The 16,150-nt window shown below is 46.9% G+C and overlaps 1 protein-coding gene across 1 annotated transcript in view; it reads left to right on the forward strand.

Annotated features, from left to right (window-relative positions):
* Positions 1-4,851: 4,851 nt before the first annotated feature.
* Positions 4,852-16,150, forward strand: part of PTK7 (protein tyrosine kinase 7 (inactive)) — a 115,544-nt gene continuing 104,245 nt past the window's right edge. The window contains exon 1 of the mRNA XM_082217379.1: positions 4,852-5,051. Within this exon, the coding sequence (XP_082073505.1) occupies positions 5,006-5,051 (46 nt within the window). The 5' untranslated portion in view covers positions 4,852-5,005. The remainder of the gene's footprint in view (positions 5,052-16,150) is intronic.

The raw sequence follows: 16,150 nt of genomic DNA on the forward strand, positions 1-16,150 counted from the left end.
CACAAATAGTAAAAAGCAAGGTATTTTAAACACATTAGAAACGACAGCTACCAAAGACATTGTGAGACACGTACTGAATTGTTATAAGCCTAAGAACACATGATGCAGCAAAGGCAGAGGCATTAAATGTATTTGTCATCTTGATATATGAAGATAAAACTTAACAGGAGATCAGTAGTCCAGGCACCTGACAGAAGCAATAAGGCAATCTGGTTTTAAGAATTGAATAAGAATTGTATGGATTAATTCCACATTTTAAAATCAATGGGCCTGGATGGTGGAGCCATAGGGCTTGTTTTATTTAAAGCAAACACAAAACATCAAAGTTCTGTGTCAAGAAAAGGTGAATTCTGTAATCTGTTTGTTATGCAGATAAAGCAAATGTGCATCCATTTTGCATAATTTGCTGGTTCTGGGAAGTTTCAAGGTAATGAAAATTCTCTTGAGAGCTAAGCTGAATTCCCCCTCTGACTTGTGAGGCACTGCATTGCACCTTCCCGTGTCGTATTTTTGCAGCCAAGGCTAGAAACTTGTTCAACCCAATACAAAGCAAAAACAGTTTCTTGGGATGCTGATTTTTGTATTGAGCGCCAAATTCTATATTTTGCGTAGATTTATAGAATATAAAGAGTCCTGCCTGCATCCTAGTTACCTGAAAGGGGCCTGGGACTTTGAGGTCTTTGGCAGTCGTTACTGTGAAATCCTGCAGGCTAAGAGAAGCCCCAGAAGAATTGAAATGCTGCACCTATCCTAGAAAAATTAGGCCAAAAAGATGTAGAGCCTTGCTTTGGTCTCGTGTTGGTTTGCAGCTGAGGCTATAGGTGAGGCCACAGACTACGCAGTTATATCCCATACAATTCAGTGGAATAAACCAATACTTTAGTAGCCTAGAAAATGAAATGAATGGCAGCACCACTTCTCCCCAAATGGCTATCTAGCAAGTGGCAGTGCAGGATCAAAACATTTAAAATAAAGCTATCCTGCAGTGCTGGTGCAAACCTGACTTAAGTTAAACATCTGTAGTAGTCCAAATATATCACTGATTATATTGAATTAATATATGAACTTCCATCTCTCCAACTCCAGGCCACAAACATTTCTCCTTTTGTCTGCTGTCTTACCTGGTTGGTAGTACCCCCTGCTGAATTCAATGAGGCTTCATAGAATCCCACTGTAATGCATTTTGCTCAATTTGGTTCACTTTCCCTTACAATCCATATTAAGAAAGCTAGGAGAGCAAGTGGTAGAGATATGCATAAGCCATTAAAATATGGTACTTCTCCCCTCCAAACCACCTTAGTACATTAATACATATCCAAGAGAAATCCATTATTCCTCTACCCTCGTTCAATTGAATTTCCTCGCTTGGTTTGGGCACCCCTTCCATTGTTAAATTAATATTTCTGACATAAAAAACGCCCCTTTGTTCTGTGGAAATACTGATACACATAATGATTTCTGTGTTCCCCCTACTGCCAAGGGAACCTCACAACCTTCTGTCTTCTAATGAAATGCTCTCTGATGTGCAGCTAGAAAAACGCCGAAGAAAAAAAAACAAACCCAGCAACCCTGCTATCTCAGTCCACAAAGTAGTCATCTTTTAAGGTTTATTGGTTTGTATTAGGGATACCTTTTAAAGTCAGCATTCTTTATGACGTGAAGGGGCTTAACAGGAATTTCCTGGGTTGGCAACGTATTAGTGTGAGATTCTAAATTGCTGTGTTCTGGTCCTGGAAGGACAAAGGAGTCAGGAATTCAAGTTGTGAGGTATTGACCCTAATTCCACCTTGGGAATGCCCCCCTTCAGTATGAGATAACATCACAACCGAAGGAAGAGGCACCTACTATCTGTTTCTGCCTGAAAAACAGCATCATGTAAGAATATGAAGGCTAGACACAGACTTGCAAAGTGAATTATTTGCCAAAGCCACCACCTTTGCAAACAAGCTTCTTTGTGTTCTTTGTCTAGGGCAGGGTGGCTAACACCAGACTCTGCAGGTGGCTGTTGGAGTCCAACATGGCTAGTGATGACAGGAGTTGTAGCCATATTCAACTATCTAAAGGGCTGCCACATGCAAATGGGGCAAGCTTGTCTTCTCAAGCTCCGGGCTCAATGACTATATGGTCTAATTGTGTGATGCCACACCCCCTCCCAGCAGCCAATTTATATTATGCTACGTGCCATGGCAGCCATTTTGTGACTGGCGCCCACAAGCCTCACAATTCAAAGTGTGCCCACTGGTCCAAAGAATCTGATGATGCCTAGGGAGTGCAGAACTCACCTGTGCTAAAAGACGTCTGGCTGCTTTTGTACTATTTTACAAGCAACCCAATTGTGTGTGTGTACAGTATGTGTGTTCAAAACTATAAGATATTTTATACATTTCCCTTCAGTTTGGGTAAGAAAGGGTAAACATAACTACCTGCTAGTTTATTTGGGAGTAAAATTAATCATGCACACACAAACACATTCTACATAGAGGCTTATAATTCAATCAAAGTATTAGCCCACACATTTTCTCCTTAATATTCAGAAGTGAATAGCAATGATAGCTACCAGGTGGGAGTGTTCAAATGAACAGCTTTATCCTGGCATTATGGGTAGCCTTCAGTGAGGATAGCATTCCTTAAACTCCAAAGTATTTTCATATGTACTTTATAAGAGAAAGAGAAGAAATGCCACAGTTTGCAAATTCTTGGGAGTAAATGGCTCTTTATCCTGCAATTGAACAGCATGCAAAACTCCCTGAGGTAACAAAGGCCATTTACCACACAGTAAGCATCTTGTGAGAACATGAACAAAGGTTATAATCTTTACAGCCTCATCCCTAGTTGCTAGCCTGGAAAGGAAATAGGGTTGTCACCCGCCCTGCTGTTCCCAGCTTGAGACAATAAAGAAATGGAATAGGACTCAGAGCCCTTTGATCTTCTCTGCCAGTGATCAGAGAGAGGAAACTTCTCAGAGCCTGGAGACTAGTTTCTTTAATGGTTTTAGCAGACCCCTGTAAAGTATCCTCAGGCCAGGAGACTGCAATGTCATGTTCCTCGCAGGCTAAAATCCACCCATACAGGTGTGATATGAATACAGCAATAATTTAAGTGTTAGGGTAGGATGTAGAAACCATTTATAGATACTCGCATGTAATAAGCAGGGGGAAAATATATACATAGACCAAAAATATATATACTGTGAAACCTGAGATTAGCAAGCCGCCTATGGCAAGAGCATCCTTGAAAACTTTCCAAGTGGTTGAGAAGTTTGTCCAGCAGCAGATAACCAACTTAACCAATTTTGAACTTCCCAGTTTTACTTACTTGGGAACCCTTGATTGCCTAAAATAAAAGCCCATTGACCAGAGAGACGATTGTCATGGTTTGAGTCAAGACATCTGGTAAGCAACTTGTCAGGAAGACTGAGAGGAACTAACTTATTTATTACTTCCCCAAGGGCTTGTGGTTTCCTCCTCCAAAGGAGCTACTTTCATTCATCCCTGGTTACAGACTGTAGCCAGACTCTGTGCTTTTCAAGGTCTTAACCAGACTGCTTCAAATATACAATACACTGGAGGTTCCTTGGTCTGTTTCCTTGGGAGAATTATTCCTTGGAAGAACTGGGGGTGAAAAGTTGGGATGAGTATAAGAACCTAAAAGCATAAGATGAGTCTGTGCTTTGGGCCATTGACCCATCTATTTTCAGCATCCTGTTCTCCTGGCAAGATGCCTTTGGGAAGCCCCAAACCAGGACCTGAGCAGAACAGCAGCCCTCTCACCACTTGTGATTCCCAGCAACTGCTATGCAGAGCCAAACTGCCTTTAGCAGCAGAGGCAGAATCTAGCCACTGAGAATCAGCCACACTGAGATTCCTGCATTGCAGGGGGTTGGACTAGATGACCCTTAGGGTCCCTTCCAATGCTACAATTCTGTGATTCTGGGGATTCACCGAACCCTCTAGCGCAATTTGGGTAGGGTGCTGGCTGTTCATGGGGGGGGGGGGAGTTCTGTTGTGGAAGCAGAAATCTTTGCATTGATTAAACACTTTAGTTGGAATCTGCCCAAGCAAAGCCTTATGAGGAACGTTTGAAGGAGCTGGGTATCTTTAGCTGGAAAAGAGGAGACAGAATTGGCGCCCCGGAAGCTTTTATATGTGAAGGGCGGTCTACAAATTTAATAATAATACAGTGGTACCTGGGGTTAAGTACTTCATTCGTTCCGGAGGTCCGTTCTTAACCTGAAACTGTTCTTAACCTGAAGCACCACTTTAGCTAATGGGGCCTCCTGGTGCCGCCAGAGCACGATTTCTGTTCTTATCCTGAAGCAAAGTTCTTAACCTGAAGCACTATTTCTGGGTTAGCAGAGTCTGTAACCTGAAGCGTATGTAACCTGAAGCCTATGTAACCCGAGGTACCACTGTAGTTTGAAGATCAGCCACAGGAAAGATTTGGGGACCCATCGTCAAACCCTGTATTTATCACGTTGGTGTCCAAAAACCAGTTCTGTGTTGGCCAAGGCACCAAGGCACCCATGAACACCTCCTCTTTGTGGCTTCCAGGTATGCGGAATGGGGAAAGACGAACACGGGGCAGGGAGCTGCTTCTCAAAGTCGGCGCGAGAGAACCTGAGACACCTTCGGAGCGCCGAGAGGTGAGCGCGCGCCTCGGGCCTCCCCGCCCGAGAAAAGCGCCTCCAAGCCCGGCAGGGGTCGCTGGGCAGCCGGGCAGGTAACGTTGGGAGGGGAGCGCGGTGGGGTGGGAGGGTCGGTGGGTTCCGGCCTGCCTTGCCGGGAGCGGGATTGCTCCTCCCGGGGCCGGAAGCTCCTCCTTGTCCCGGGTGTGCGAGGGGCGGAGCGGGGCTGGGTTGGGCGGCTGGGCCGGCCTGGGCGAAGAGAGTCCCGCCGCAGCCTGAGCCGCTCTTTTTCTGCGAGCGGCATGGAGTGAGAGCGAGCGAGCGAGGGCCGGAGGTGGCCAGCGGGGCGCAGCAGAAGGGGGACGCCGAGGCGAGCGCGAGATGGCTGGGGAGATGGCGCGGGGGCTCCGGCTCCTCCTGCTTCTCGGTGAGTGAGTGGGGTGGGGTGGGGTGTTGGGAGAGAGAGAGGGAGCCCTTCTCCGCCCGCCTCGGAGGCCGGGAGGATGCATCGCCCGGCTACCCCGCGCGGGGCTCCTTCCTTCCTTCCTTCCCATTTTGCGCGAGCAGCGCGCTTTTACGCATTGCCTTGGACACTGGTGTGCGTGTGTGTTTGTGTGGAGAGGCGAGCTGCGCGTCTTCCCCGAAGAACGCGTGCCAGAAAGTGCGCGCCGTGCCGCTCGCGGGTGTGTGTGGAAGGGAGGGCGAGCGAGCGGGCGCCTGCCTTTCCGCGCGGGGCTTCTTTGTGTCCGCCCGTGAGGCGTCGGAAGGGGAGCTGCGAAGCGGCCGCGCGCTTTCTCTCTCCCTCTTCAAGCCATTCAAAGCCCCTCTTGGTCCCCAAAGCGCTTCCCATCCCTCGGCCCGTCTCCTTGGTTTTGCACCCGTCGCAACAGGGCGCGTTTCCCCCCCCCCTTCTCCCTCATTCCCTCCCTCATTAGACGCGAGCCCAGCAATTGCTCGGTGCCATTCAGACTGAACAGCGGGATCTTGCCCGAGCAGGGAGCCAGGCAACGTGTCTCCTCCTCCTCCCTCCTCCTGGCTGCCTCTAACGTGCTGGTTTGAAAACTGCTCCAAGGAGCGGGGAGAGAGGGGTTGGGAGAGCTTTGGCTGGCTGGAGGAACGAGGGGAACACACGCCAATACTTTTTATTTCCTCCCCAATGGTTCTTCTTTTTGGGAAGCAGGCGCTAGTTGGCGTCTTCAGAGGAGCTTAAAACCACATTCCTGTCCCGTCTGCGACCTGGGTTGTTTGGCTTCTTCATGAGCGCAAGGAAGGGCATTTGTAGGCAGATAGTTGGTTTAGTTTATTCACAGGTTGGTCACAACGAGGGAGAATTGCAGGAGGTTGTGCCCTTTGTTGGTGTGCTTTAAACCTCGGTTAAGAAGTCCGCAGGATCCCGGAGCTTTGCAGAACTCTGGTTTGCAGCCGCCTCCATTAATGAGAATTTGAAACTACTGGGGCCATTCTGATAAGCTTCAGCCTAATCGCCAGGACAAAAGCTGTAGGGCTCAAACTTCAGAATGAATCTGTTGGATTTGGGTGGCACTGCAGATTTGGAGAATGCATCCTGAATTTATCGGCTGTCTGGTTCTCAGACTAATGGAGACAACACAGAAGTTATCATGTTAATATGTTTGCAAGAACAAATGTCCAGTAACTGTTTTGCAGACCTAGCTGTTGAACCTCGTTACAGCAGAGAATTGATTACTTTAATTCAGTCAACAACAAACTCTTCAGAACAATTTTTGTTAGAGAAGCGCTTGCTCTCCCAAATACTTGGCTGATAAATGCAATGACTGATTCCTAGTGTTGACATCAGGTCATGAACCTGATTATGGGTGAAGTCTCTCTATGTTAGGGATTGAACCCGTATATAACTTGCACAAACAGAAAGGTATGTTGAATCAATATTTGGCATGTTGTGCAACTGCAGAGACAACGTCCCGTTGCAGTTCTTTGATATTACAAGTCAGAGAAAGTTCTTGCAGCAATTTAGATCTTGGAGAGGATAATCTAATGGAGCCCTACCTTTCTGATTCACGTGATGATGAATTAGTTGGTATAGTGCGTGCAAAATAAGACGAGATAACCTATTACTGTTTTTACCAGTCACATTTTCCTTCCAAAGAACAATAGAAATGCTTGCTCATGCGTTGTGCTGCCACACAAGAGAGAGTTGCATGAAGTTGTACATTTGAGGTGGTAAAAAATGTAGAATTTTCACAGTGGAAAGTATTTTTCAGCTTCTCTTACCAGTGTTGTTCAATTAATGCTTTTCATAGATGGTCCCCAGAGTGCTCTTATGATGCAAAATACCATGCTGGCTGTTGTGTTAGAAGTTCCATATCTTGTGCATGTGCAATATTCAATTTTCAGGATATTGTACCTAAAATGGTGGAAAATCTCATTCTGAATTTAAAATTAATCTCAGTAAATCTATATATACAGAGTGGCATCTACTTATGTCTGCCTTCTGGCACAGTGGAAATCTGTTTCCACAACGGGACTTACAGTTTCTACCCTTCCCCCTCATGCATCCCCCAAAACTGCTCTACTGCAAGGTCAGCTGTAAGCTATTTTGGAATTGAGGAAGAATTGCCCTCTTACTTAGATTTTTATTTATTATTTATTGAGTTTATATGCCGCCTTATCCCTGGAGGTCTCAGGGCGGTTCACAAAATAAAATCAAAATATAAAAACACGAAATACATAATCAAAATAAAAACAACAACCCAATATCCACTCTCCCCCAAAACCCCCACATTTTAAAAGAGCACAGGATGTCAATCAAATCAACCAAAGGCCTGGTTAAAAAGGAACATTTTTGCCTGGTGCCCAAAGGTGTATAATGAAGGCACCAGGCGAATTTCCCTGGGGAGAGCATTCCATAGATGGGGAGCCACTGCAGAGAAGGCCCATTCTCATGTTGCCACCCTCTGGACCTCTGGGGGAGGAGGCACGCGAAGAAGGGCCTCAGGAGATGATCTCTGGGTTCAGGTAGGTTCATATGGAAAGAGGCTGTCCTTGAGGTATTGCGGTCGTGAGCTGCTTAAGGATTTATAGGTCAAAACCAGCACTTTGAATTGGACCTGGAAACTAATTGGTAGCCAGTGCAGCCGGACCAGGATTGCTGTAATGTGCTCAGACTCCAGTGAGCAACCTGGCTGCTGAATTCTGCACTAGCTGAAATTCCTGAACCGTCTTCAGAGGCAGCCCTATGTATAACACATTGCAGTAATCTAACCTTGAGGTTACCAGAGCATAGACAACAGTAGTTAGGCTACCCCTGTCCAGATAGGGGCATAGTTGGGCCACCAGCCGAAGCTGATGGAAGCCACTCTGGGCCACTGAGGCCACCTGAGCCTCGAGCGATAGCAAAGGATCCAGGAGTACCCCCAAGCTATGAACCTGCTCCTTCAGAGGAAGTGTAGCCCCATCAAGATCAGGTGATCTCCCACCCATCTGGTCTAGGGAACCACCCACTAACAGTGCCTCAGTTGTATCTGGATTGAGCTTCAGTTTGTTGGCTCTCGTCCAGTCCGTTAACCGAGGCAAGACACTGGTCCAGCACTTCGACTGCCTCACCTGTTAGATGTAAAGGAGAAATAGAGCTGAGTGTCATCAGCATACTCTTGACAACATACTCCAAACCTCCCGATAGCCCCACCCAGCGGTTTCATATAGATGTTAAACAACGTAGGGGGTAGGATTCAGCCCTGCAGAACCCCACATTGAAGATTTTCTGGAGCACTGAAGTTGCACTTGGAATATTGGGTGGGAAGAACCTGTAGGCAGAAATGTTGAGTACTATATAAAAGGATGTCACATAGAGGAGGGAGAAAGGTTGTTTTCTGCTGCTCCAGAGAAGCGGACACGGAGCAATGGATCCAAACTACAAGAAAGAAGATTCCACCTAAACATTAGGAAGAACTTCCTGACAGTAAGAGCTGTTCGACAGTGGAATTTGCTGCCAAGGAGTGTGGTGGAGTCTCCTCCTTTGGAGGTCTTTAAGCAGAGGCTTGACAACCATATGTCAGGAGTGCTCTGATGGTGTTTCCTGCTTGGCAGGGGGGTTGGACTCGATGGCCCTTGTCGTCTCTTCCAACTCTATGATTCTATGATTCTAACTTTGATTTCCTATCCATAGTCTCATTCATCACCCTCTTTGGGATTCTTATATTTCTGATGGCAGAGGGCTCTTGTAATCCCTAAGGGTTGTATCCAGCAGAGGTGTCCTGATAGCACAATGATTTCCCTCTCCTCTCTCTGCATCCCCAGTCTTATTATTATCATCTGCCTATCTGGAGCAGATGGGAAGGAAGTCCTATTGTGCAGGCAGAAGTTGGTGACAACCCAAATATCAATAATTCCCAATCATTAAGAGTTTTGAACCCCCATATTGTAGGGGGTTGGGCTAGATGGCCCTCATGGTCCCTTCCAACTCTTACGATTGTATGAGGGATCAGCAGTGAGAATTGGCCATCTTGAGGAGCATCAGCATGGAAGGGACACAACAACAAGAAGTTGATTAGATTCGGGCTGTTGAACTTGAGTCCAGTTTAACTCGGTGGGACTTGAGTTATAACTAACTTGTATCATGGATTCCAGGAGGACCCGAGAACATCCAACATAGGCTGCAAGCTATGCACACCTACCTGGAGTAAGCTTTCTTGAAAACAAATGTGACCACCTTCTGAGTGCAATCACATGAATGCCTGATGTTCACCTGAATCCAGTGCAAGGGCCTGATAGGCTAGAAAAGCGTCCATCTAATTTCTCCATATCTAGCAGAGGAGAGCATCTAGTTCAGGGTTTCCCAAACATGGGTCTCCAGCTGTTGTTGGACTACAATTCCCATCATCCCTGACCGCTGGTCCTGCTAACTAGGGATGATGGGAGTTGTAGTCCAAGAACAACTGGAGACCCAAGTTTGGGAAACCCTGATCTAGTTGAATGCAAGTACAATACACCTGAAACTGATCACAAAAGCCCAGTTATTTCTTGTAAAATACAGGACGCCTGCAGCAAAACCAACTTTCCTGATGGGTGTGCTTCATCTTTCTAAACCTTTAAACGGGAAAATGTTAACAGCCGCCTACTGCATCTGGGTTGCTGCTTTAGGACTTGATATTTACATTATTTCCAGTAGATGCTGAAAATGCACCATGCGGCTGAACGCATTACATTTCTGAAGTGCTTAAATATTAAGCCGTTCCTCAAAATAGATGCCAAGGGCAAGTAAGCACAAGTACAAGAATAACCCATGAAAGGAGGGTGGAAATGCATGAAAATGAAGCTGGTGTGATTAGTTGAAATTACAGGGCAGCAATGTGGGCTTGCTGGATGGAATGGAAGAAGCCTTTGAAGTAAGCTAGCTGTTAAGTTGTAAAAGCAGCCCTTATGCTACCCTTAACACCGGAGGTAACATCTGCAGGGGGATGCAGAGCTGAGGCCGGGCTTGTGTGCCTAGTCAGTAGTAGAATACCGCATTCCTTGCCTGGCATTGCTTTGTTCACCTAAGGTATATGAAGTCTGGAAAAATCCCCACATTTCATTTGAACTTTGTTATGTAGTAATTCACAAACCTTGGGCTACTATACAGAACTTTGTGGATTTTTCACCTCTTTTAGGTCCCAGTTTCCCCCCATGCTTTCTGTGTTACTGTAAAGAACGGAAAAGGTGTCCCCTTTGTTTTCTGCCTTCACTGCTGATTCATGCGTTAATGCCAGACCAAACATTTTAGCTTCCACTTCCAGTGCTTTTCACAGAAATGGGATCTGCGGTCCAGAAAAATGCAAGCTCATACCCAGGCAACATCCTCACCTTTTCAGCAAGTGAATTGTTTTAAAATCTGCTGTGTACAGTGTGCTAGATGCCACGTACATGATGCTTACAATCCGTAGGTAGCAAATATGGCCCATGAAAAGGAGTCCATACAAGAATAATGTACAAGATGTTAAAAATTTGTCGCCTTCATGAAGTTCAAAGAGCTAGTGCAGCTCTCGGGTATTGATTGCCCCTGAGCATGGCTGAGTGTGGATCTTATTACAAGCAAATAAAGCTATTGTTTGCCCACCTGTGAGGCATTCAGCAAGTGTGAGTTTTGAATGCTCTGCCCTCTCAAAGAAGCAACTATATTAGGAGTAGCCCTGCAGATGTCTGTGATAAAGGTCATACTTTGAGCTGAATGAGAGATCTAATCCTCCCCCTTTTCACACTACCTTGCGGACAAACCCTTCCTTGCAGTCCTTTGTGTGGCTTGATGATGGAGGAGGAGGTGGGGGATGTCTCAAAGTGTCCTCATCCTGCTCTGCTTTTTAAAACAAAAACAAAACCCCAAAGTATTTAAAGTGAAGCATGCAAGGGAGTTATGTCCAGGGACCCAACAGCCATTGTGGTGCCCTTCAGACGTTTTGGACTACAAATCCCATCAGCTTCAGCCAGCATGGGCATTGAACCTAGGAACAACCAATGGTCCATCTTAGGCCATCATCCTGTTCTCACAGTGGCCAACCCTATGAGAAACCCCCAAGCACAGGCATGGCCAAACTTAGCCCTCCAGCTGCTTTGGGACTACAACTCCCATCATCGCTAGCTAATAGGACCAGTGGTCAGGGATGGTGGGAATCGTGGTCCCAAAACAGCTGGAGGGCCAAGTTTGGCCATGCCTGCCCAAGCAGGACCTGAGCACAAGAGACTCTTCCCTCCTGTGGTTTCCTGAAACTGGTATTCGGAAGCATAAACTGCCTTCAAGCATGGAAGCAGGGCATTCATCATCCTTCATGGGTTAGTCAGATACAATGGGAGTTGTGGTCCACAATATTTGGAGGGGTCCATGTTTACTACCCCTAGTATTACGTGTGAATGGATGTACAGTGGTAGCTCGGGTTACATAAGCTTCAGGTTACAGACTCCGCTAACCCAGAAATAGTACCTTGGGTTAAGAACTTTGCTTCAGGATGAGAACAGAAATCGTGCTTTGGCGGCGTGGCAGCAGCGGGGGGGGGGGCTATTAGCTAAAGTGGTGTTTTAGGTTAAGAACAGTTTCAGGTTAAGAACGGACCTCCGGAACGAATTAAGTTCTTAACCTGAGGTACCACTGTATTGGTTTAGACTACATTGGCAGTGGGCCATCAGCGAAACAACTTTGATTCAAAGCAGATGATAACCCGTTTCTCCAGGTCTCATCCAAGTAGTGCTCATTCCATTTAGCTTGCTTTCTTGGGTCAAGAAGGACATGAAGCCTGGGAGCAGGGAATCAAAGCTATTAGGAAGTGCTCCTCCCCGATGTTAGATTCTGCATAGTTCCTTACTTTAAAGCCACTCTCGTTCTGTAAATTGCAAGGGTGGGGGAGGCATACGTCTCCAGAAAATGCATGCATTCTTTTTTATGCGCCAATATTGTTGAATGGACATTACCACCCTTGTTATTTTTTATCTGCAAAAGTATAAAAAGCAAATTTTGGGTCCCATTGCTGTTTTGTTCCTGTTTTACGGCCTTCCTGAGCTTTGTTCAGTTTTTGTCTCCTCTTCCCTTCCTTCCTTCGCTGCCTGCTATTTCTGTTTCTGCTGCAATCCAGGCACCCCCTTCACTTTTGCCTTCACTCCCACTTCGCTCCACATTCTGCCTGCTCGAGTGATCAAAGTACCATTGGCCTTGAAAGTTAGCACCCCAGTTAAATAAATGGAGGCAAAAGCAGAAAGGTCGATTTTAATAAACCAGATGTTCTTAAAAAACAAAAACCCTTTCAGCTACTTACTATTGGGCCTGTGGTTGTGCAGAGAACTCTCCTAACGGTCTCCTGGTTTTCCTTTTCCCCCTTTGCACTGGAAAACAAGAGTCCGTATATACGCCTACCAACTTAGATGGCTTTAGGAGAAGATAAGGCAGATACGTTTTTGGTGGCTACTAGTCACATTTAATATGTTTTACCTCCCTTGTCAGATGCTGTAACAACAACAACAACAACAATAATAACAATTTATTATTTATACCCCGCCCATCTGGCTGGGCTTCCCCAGCCACTCTGGGCGGCTTCCAAAAGAATATTAAAATACTATAAGACATCAAACATTAAAAGCTTCCCGAAACAGGGCTGCCTTCAGATGTCTTCTAAAAGCCTGGTAGTTGTTGTTCTCTTTGACATCTGGTGGGAGGGTGTTCCACAGGGTGGGCGCCACTACCGAGAAGGCCCTCTGCCTGGTTCCCTGTAACTTGGCTTCTCGCAGTGAGGGAACCGCCAGAAGGCCCTCGGTGCTGGACCTCAGTGTCCGGGTAGAACGATGGGGGGGGGGGGAGACGCTCCTTCAGGTATACTGGACCAAGGCCGTTTAGGGCTTTAAAGGTCAGCACCAACACTTTGAATTGTGCTCGGAAACGTACTGTATACTTCTAAATGCCAATGGATGGGAATCACAAGTGGGGAGGGAGTGTGCTGTTGTCCTCAGGTTCTGCTAGTTATCTGGCTGGCTATTATAAGAATGGGAATGTGGACTAGATAGGCTACTGGCCTGACCCAGCAGGCTCTTATTTTTTTATATGTCCTCAGGTTGCATAATCAGTGCACCATCTTTAGTCATTAAAAGTATATAAAGCCATGTTTTTAGTGGCTGAGCCACAAACAAAAATTTCCCTTGCATGGAATGCTAATCAAAATCTAAGCTTTGAATATTTTGGGAAAGCACAACTGGACGGCTTGAGCCACTTGCTTGTCTGGGACAGGAAAGAAGAAGCGGAACTTAATCTCTCCATCTAAAAGGCTGACTGGTGCTGTTATGGGTATGAGAACGGGTGTGTGCGTACACAGCCTTGGCTGCTAGGGGATAGGTATACATGGAGTCTATTCGGGAAATGTGTGGCACTTGGTTGCTAACAATGTATTTTCATTGGGCATTTTTGTCAGCTGGTTTTTCAGCGTCCATTAAAGTCAATGATCATGGGGTCTGATTTTGCAGGATTTGCTATGCCTGAAGGGGAAGTGTTGGCATTCCTGTGCAAGCTTGACAGTGCAAGACAGTATATGATAGATGCATGCCCTGCAAGGATTCTGCTGGCCCAAGCTGCTGCCCATTGGATTTGACTCTTCTCAAAGATTGGGGGCTCCTGTTAGCAGAATGGCTGCTGCAATATACACAGTGGGCTCTGAACCAATCGCTTTTTGCCATTTCGGGGAATGCTTTCCGGACACCACAAAGTGTGGACTACTCAGCAGCATTCTCTGTAGAATGCCTTTCTAATTTCATAGCTGTTGCCCCTAGTGGCACGACGAGTCCATGTGTCTGGCTGTTAATCAGAAGGTTGGCGGTTCAAGCCCACTCAGGGACGGCTGTGGACAGGATTCCTGCATTGTACTAGATCAGGGACGTCCAACTCCCAAAAGACTGCGAATAAAAAACTGGCAGTGATGTACTCCTTTTTTGAGGGGTTTGGGTCAAAGTTGCTGAGCTTTTTTTTAGGGAGGAAAGTCCAGGTTTTTTTTGGGGGGGTACTAAAAATGGGAAGGAAAATGTCAAAATTTATCAAAGGAGGAAAGCTGCTCACCAAAATATCACTAAGGAAAAAAAGAGCCTCACAGTGAAAACTCCCATCTTCTGTTCTAGCGATCATGCACAAATGGAGGCCAGGAAAAGGAGCCCACGATTGACTGGTCAACCTGATGGACATCCCTGCACTAGATGACCCTCGGGGTCCCTTCCCACTTTTCGATTCTAGGGTTCTAGGATCAACAAGCTGCCGACTAGACTGGGATCTTAAAAAGAAAAGAGAACAGTAGACTGCTGCTCCCCCCCCCCCCCGCTTCCAGGTTTTGCCTCCTTGCAATCTTACCTCACTGCAGCCCATTCTCATGCTTTTCCTCTGGCCCTCTCATTCATCCTGTTACTCTCTGCGTAACCACAGGAGGGAAAGGAAAGCCACTTCCGGCCTACCCAGGAGGTGGGGTTGTGGGCTTCACGCCCACCCCCCACGTGAGCGGGGGCTGGTTTCAGCCCCCGCGAGAGCAGGGGAATCCTGGCCGGGAATCCCGGCCGTGTCTGCCCTATTTAGGGCCGGCGCAGAGGGGGCTCACCCTCTTTTCGCCAGCTAGCCCCCACGTTTTCCCGCCCTCCCTCCCTTTAGGTAGGCTTTAGGTAGGTCTCTGAATTTGCTATGGACTTCGGTCTGTCGCCGCATGGGGCATGGTAGGATTTTTTCCCAATTGGCAATTTACAGCCATTTGGTTTTTCGCCTACCTCGTAGCAACTCGTCACAACTCTTCGGCATTGGTGGTAGGCATTGGTAAGAAGGGGTTAAGAGGATGTGGGGGGGGAGGAATGCCATCACCTCCCCCCAGTGAGCGAAGGGTGGTCCGTTAAAGGACTCCGGGGGGCGTGGCCCTGTCCGAAGCCTATGGAGGTGTGGGCCAAAGGCACGCCCCCGAGCGGTGGCCCGGGGGAGCTCCTAGTCGACTTGCCTTGGCGGGAGACTCCCCCGATATAGTGTTAACCCTTCCCTGTGTCTCCAGCAAACGGGCTGGAGCCCGATAGTCGTTAGGACCAATGCCTAAGCCAATGCCTCTCATTCCTGAATTCAATAAAGTTGTGGCCTAAATCGCCCATTTAACCTTAAACCATGGTGTCTCGTGTCTTTATTTATCCTGGTGGGGGGCGGGAACTCACCACGCAATGCTGGAAACATGACTCTTAAGTGCATTTTGAGAGTAGTTACCTTGTGGGCACTTAACCCATAGGAGGGCGGTGCTTTTACACCAGATTACATAAGTAAGGTTGCGTGCCTCTATTGTTAGATGCCAGAGGGTAGGAACTTCTCTTTGCCTCTTGCTAACAGTCCCAGATTCTTCTCCCCCAGCCCCCCAAACTCTTTTTGGCCGTGGGGCAATGGGAGTCTGTCATACCTGCCAGTAGTTATTGGGCAGGGCAAGGCTTCCACCCTCATTTCAGGCGGCTTGTAGGTTGCCGATATTCACAAATGGCTCTTTTCCCACACACTCTTGCAGAGTGCTGTGTTTTCTTTGGCACCCTAATGAACACTTTTGAAAGCTCTCCTGTTTTCGCAAAGCGTCTTGACTGGAATGTGCATTCTCGTCCGCTCGGTTTAATGAAATGTTTGTCGCTTTCGGCTCTGTTTATACCACAAGGCCGCACTTTAGCAATGCTGGATGTGTCTGTGGGAAGGGCCTTTTGTGCTCTAAGAACTGATAATTCAGAGCTGCAGCTCTGCTCCTTTCTGCATTTTAAAAAGCTGTGTTTGGGCACTGCTTGTTATCTGAGGGGGGTGGGGGTGGGACCAGGCTAGTTAAGAAGCAGTTTGCACAAATGCACCTTTTGTTTCTGCTAATTAGCAGAGTGATTGTCAGCAGGTCTAAGCGGAGTCTTGAGAAAATAAGATTTACCTAAAAGGAACAATGTGTTGTTCCCCCTGCAGTCACTCTTTGCTCACTTCATTGAGCAGAGAATATGACTTAAAACATCATCACCATAATTATTATTATTATTGTTACTACTGCTACTACAGTGCTACCTCAGATTAAG

The sequence above is a fragment of the Podarcis vaucheri genome (genome assembly GCF_965113315.1).
Source record: "Podarcis vaucheri genome assembly, chromosome: 3".
Taxonomy (NCBI): Eukaryota; Metazoa; Chordata; class Lepidosauria; order Squamata; family Lacertidae; genus Podarcis; species Podarcis vaucheri.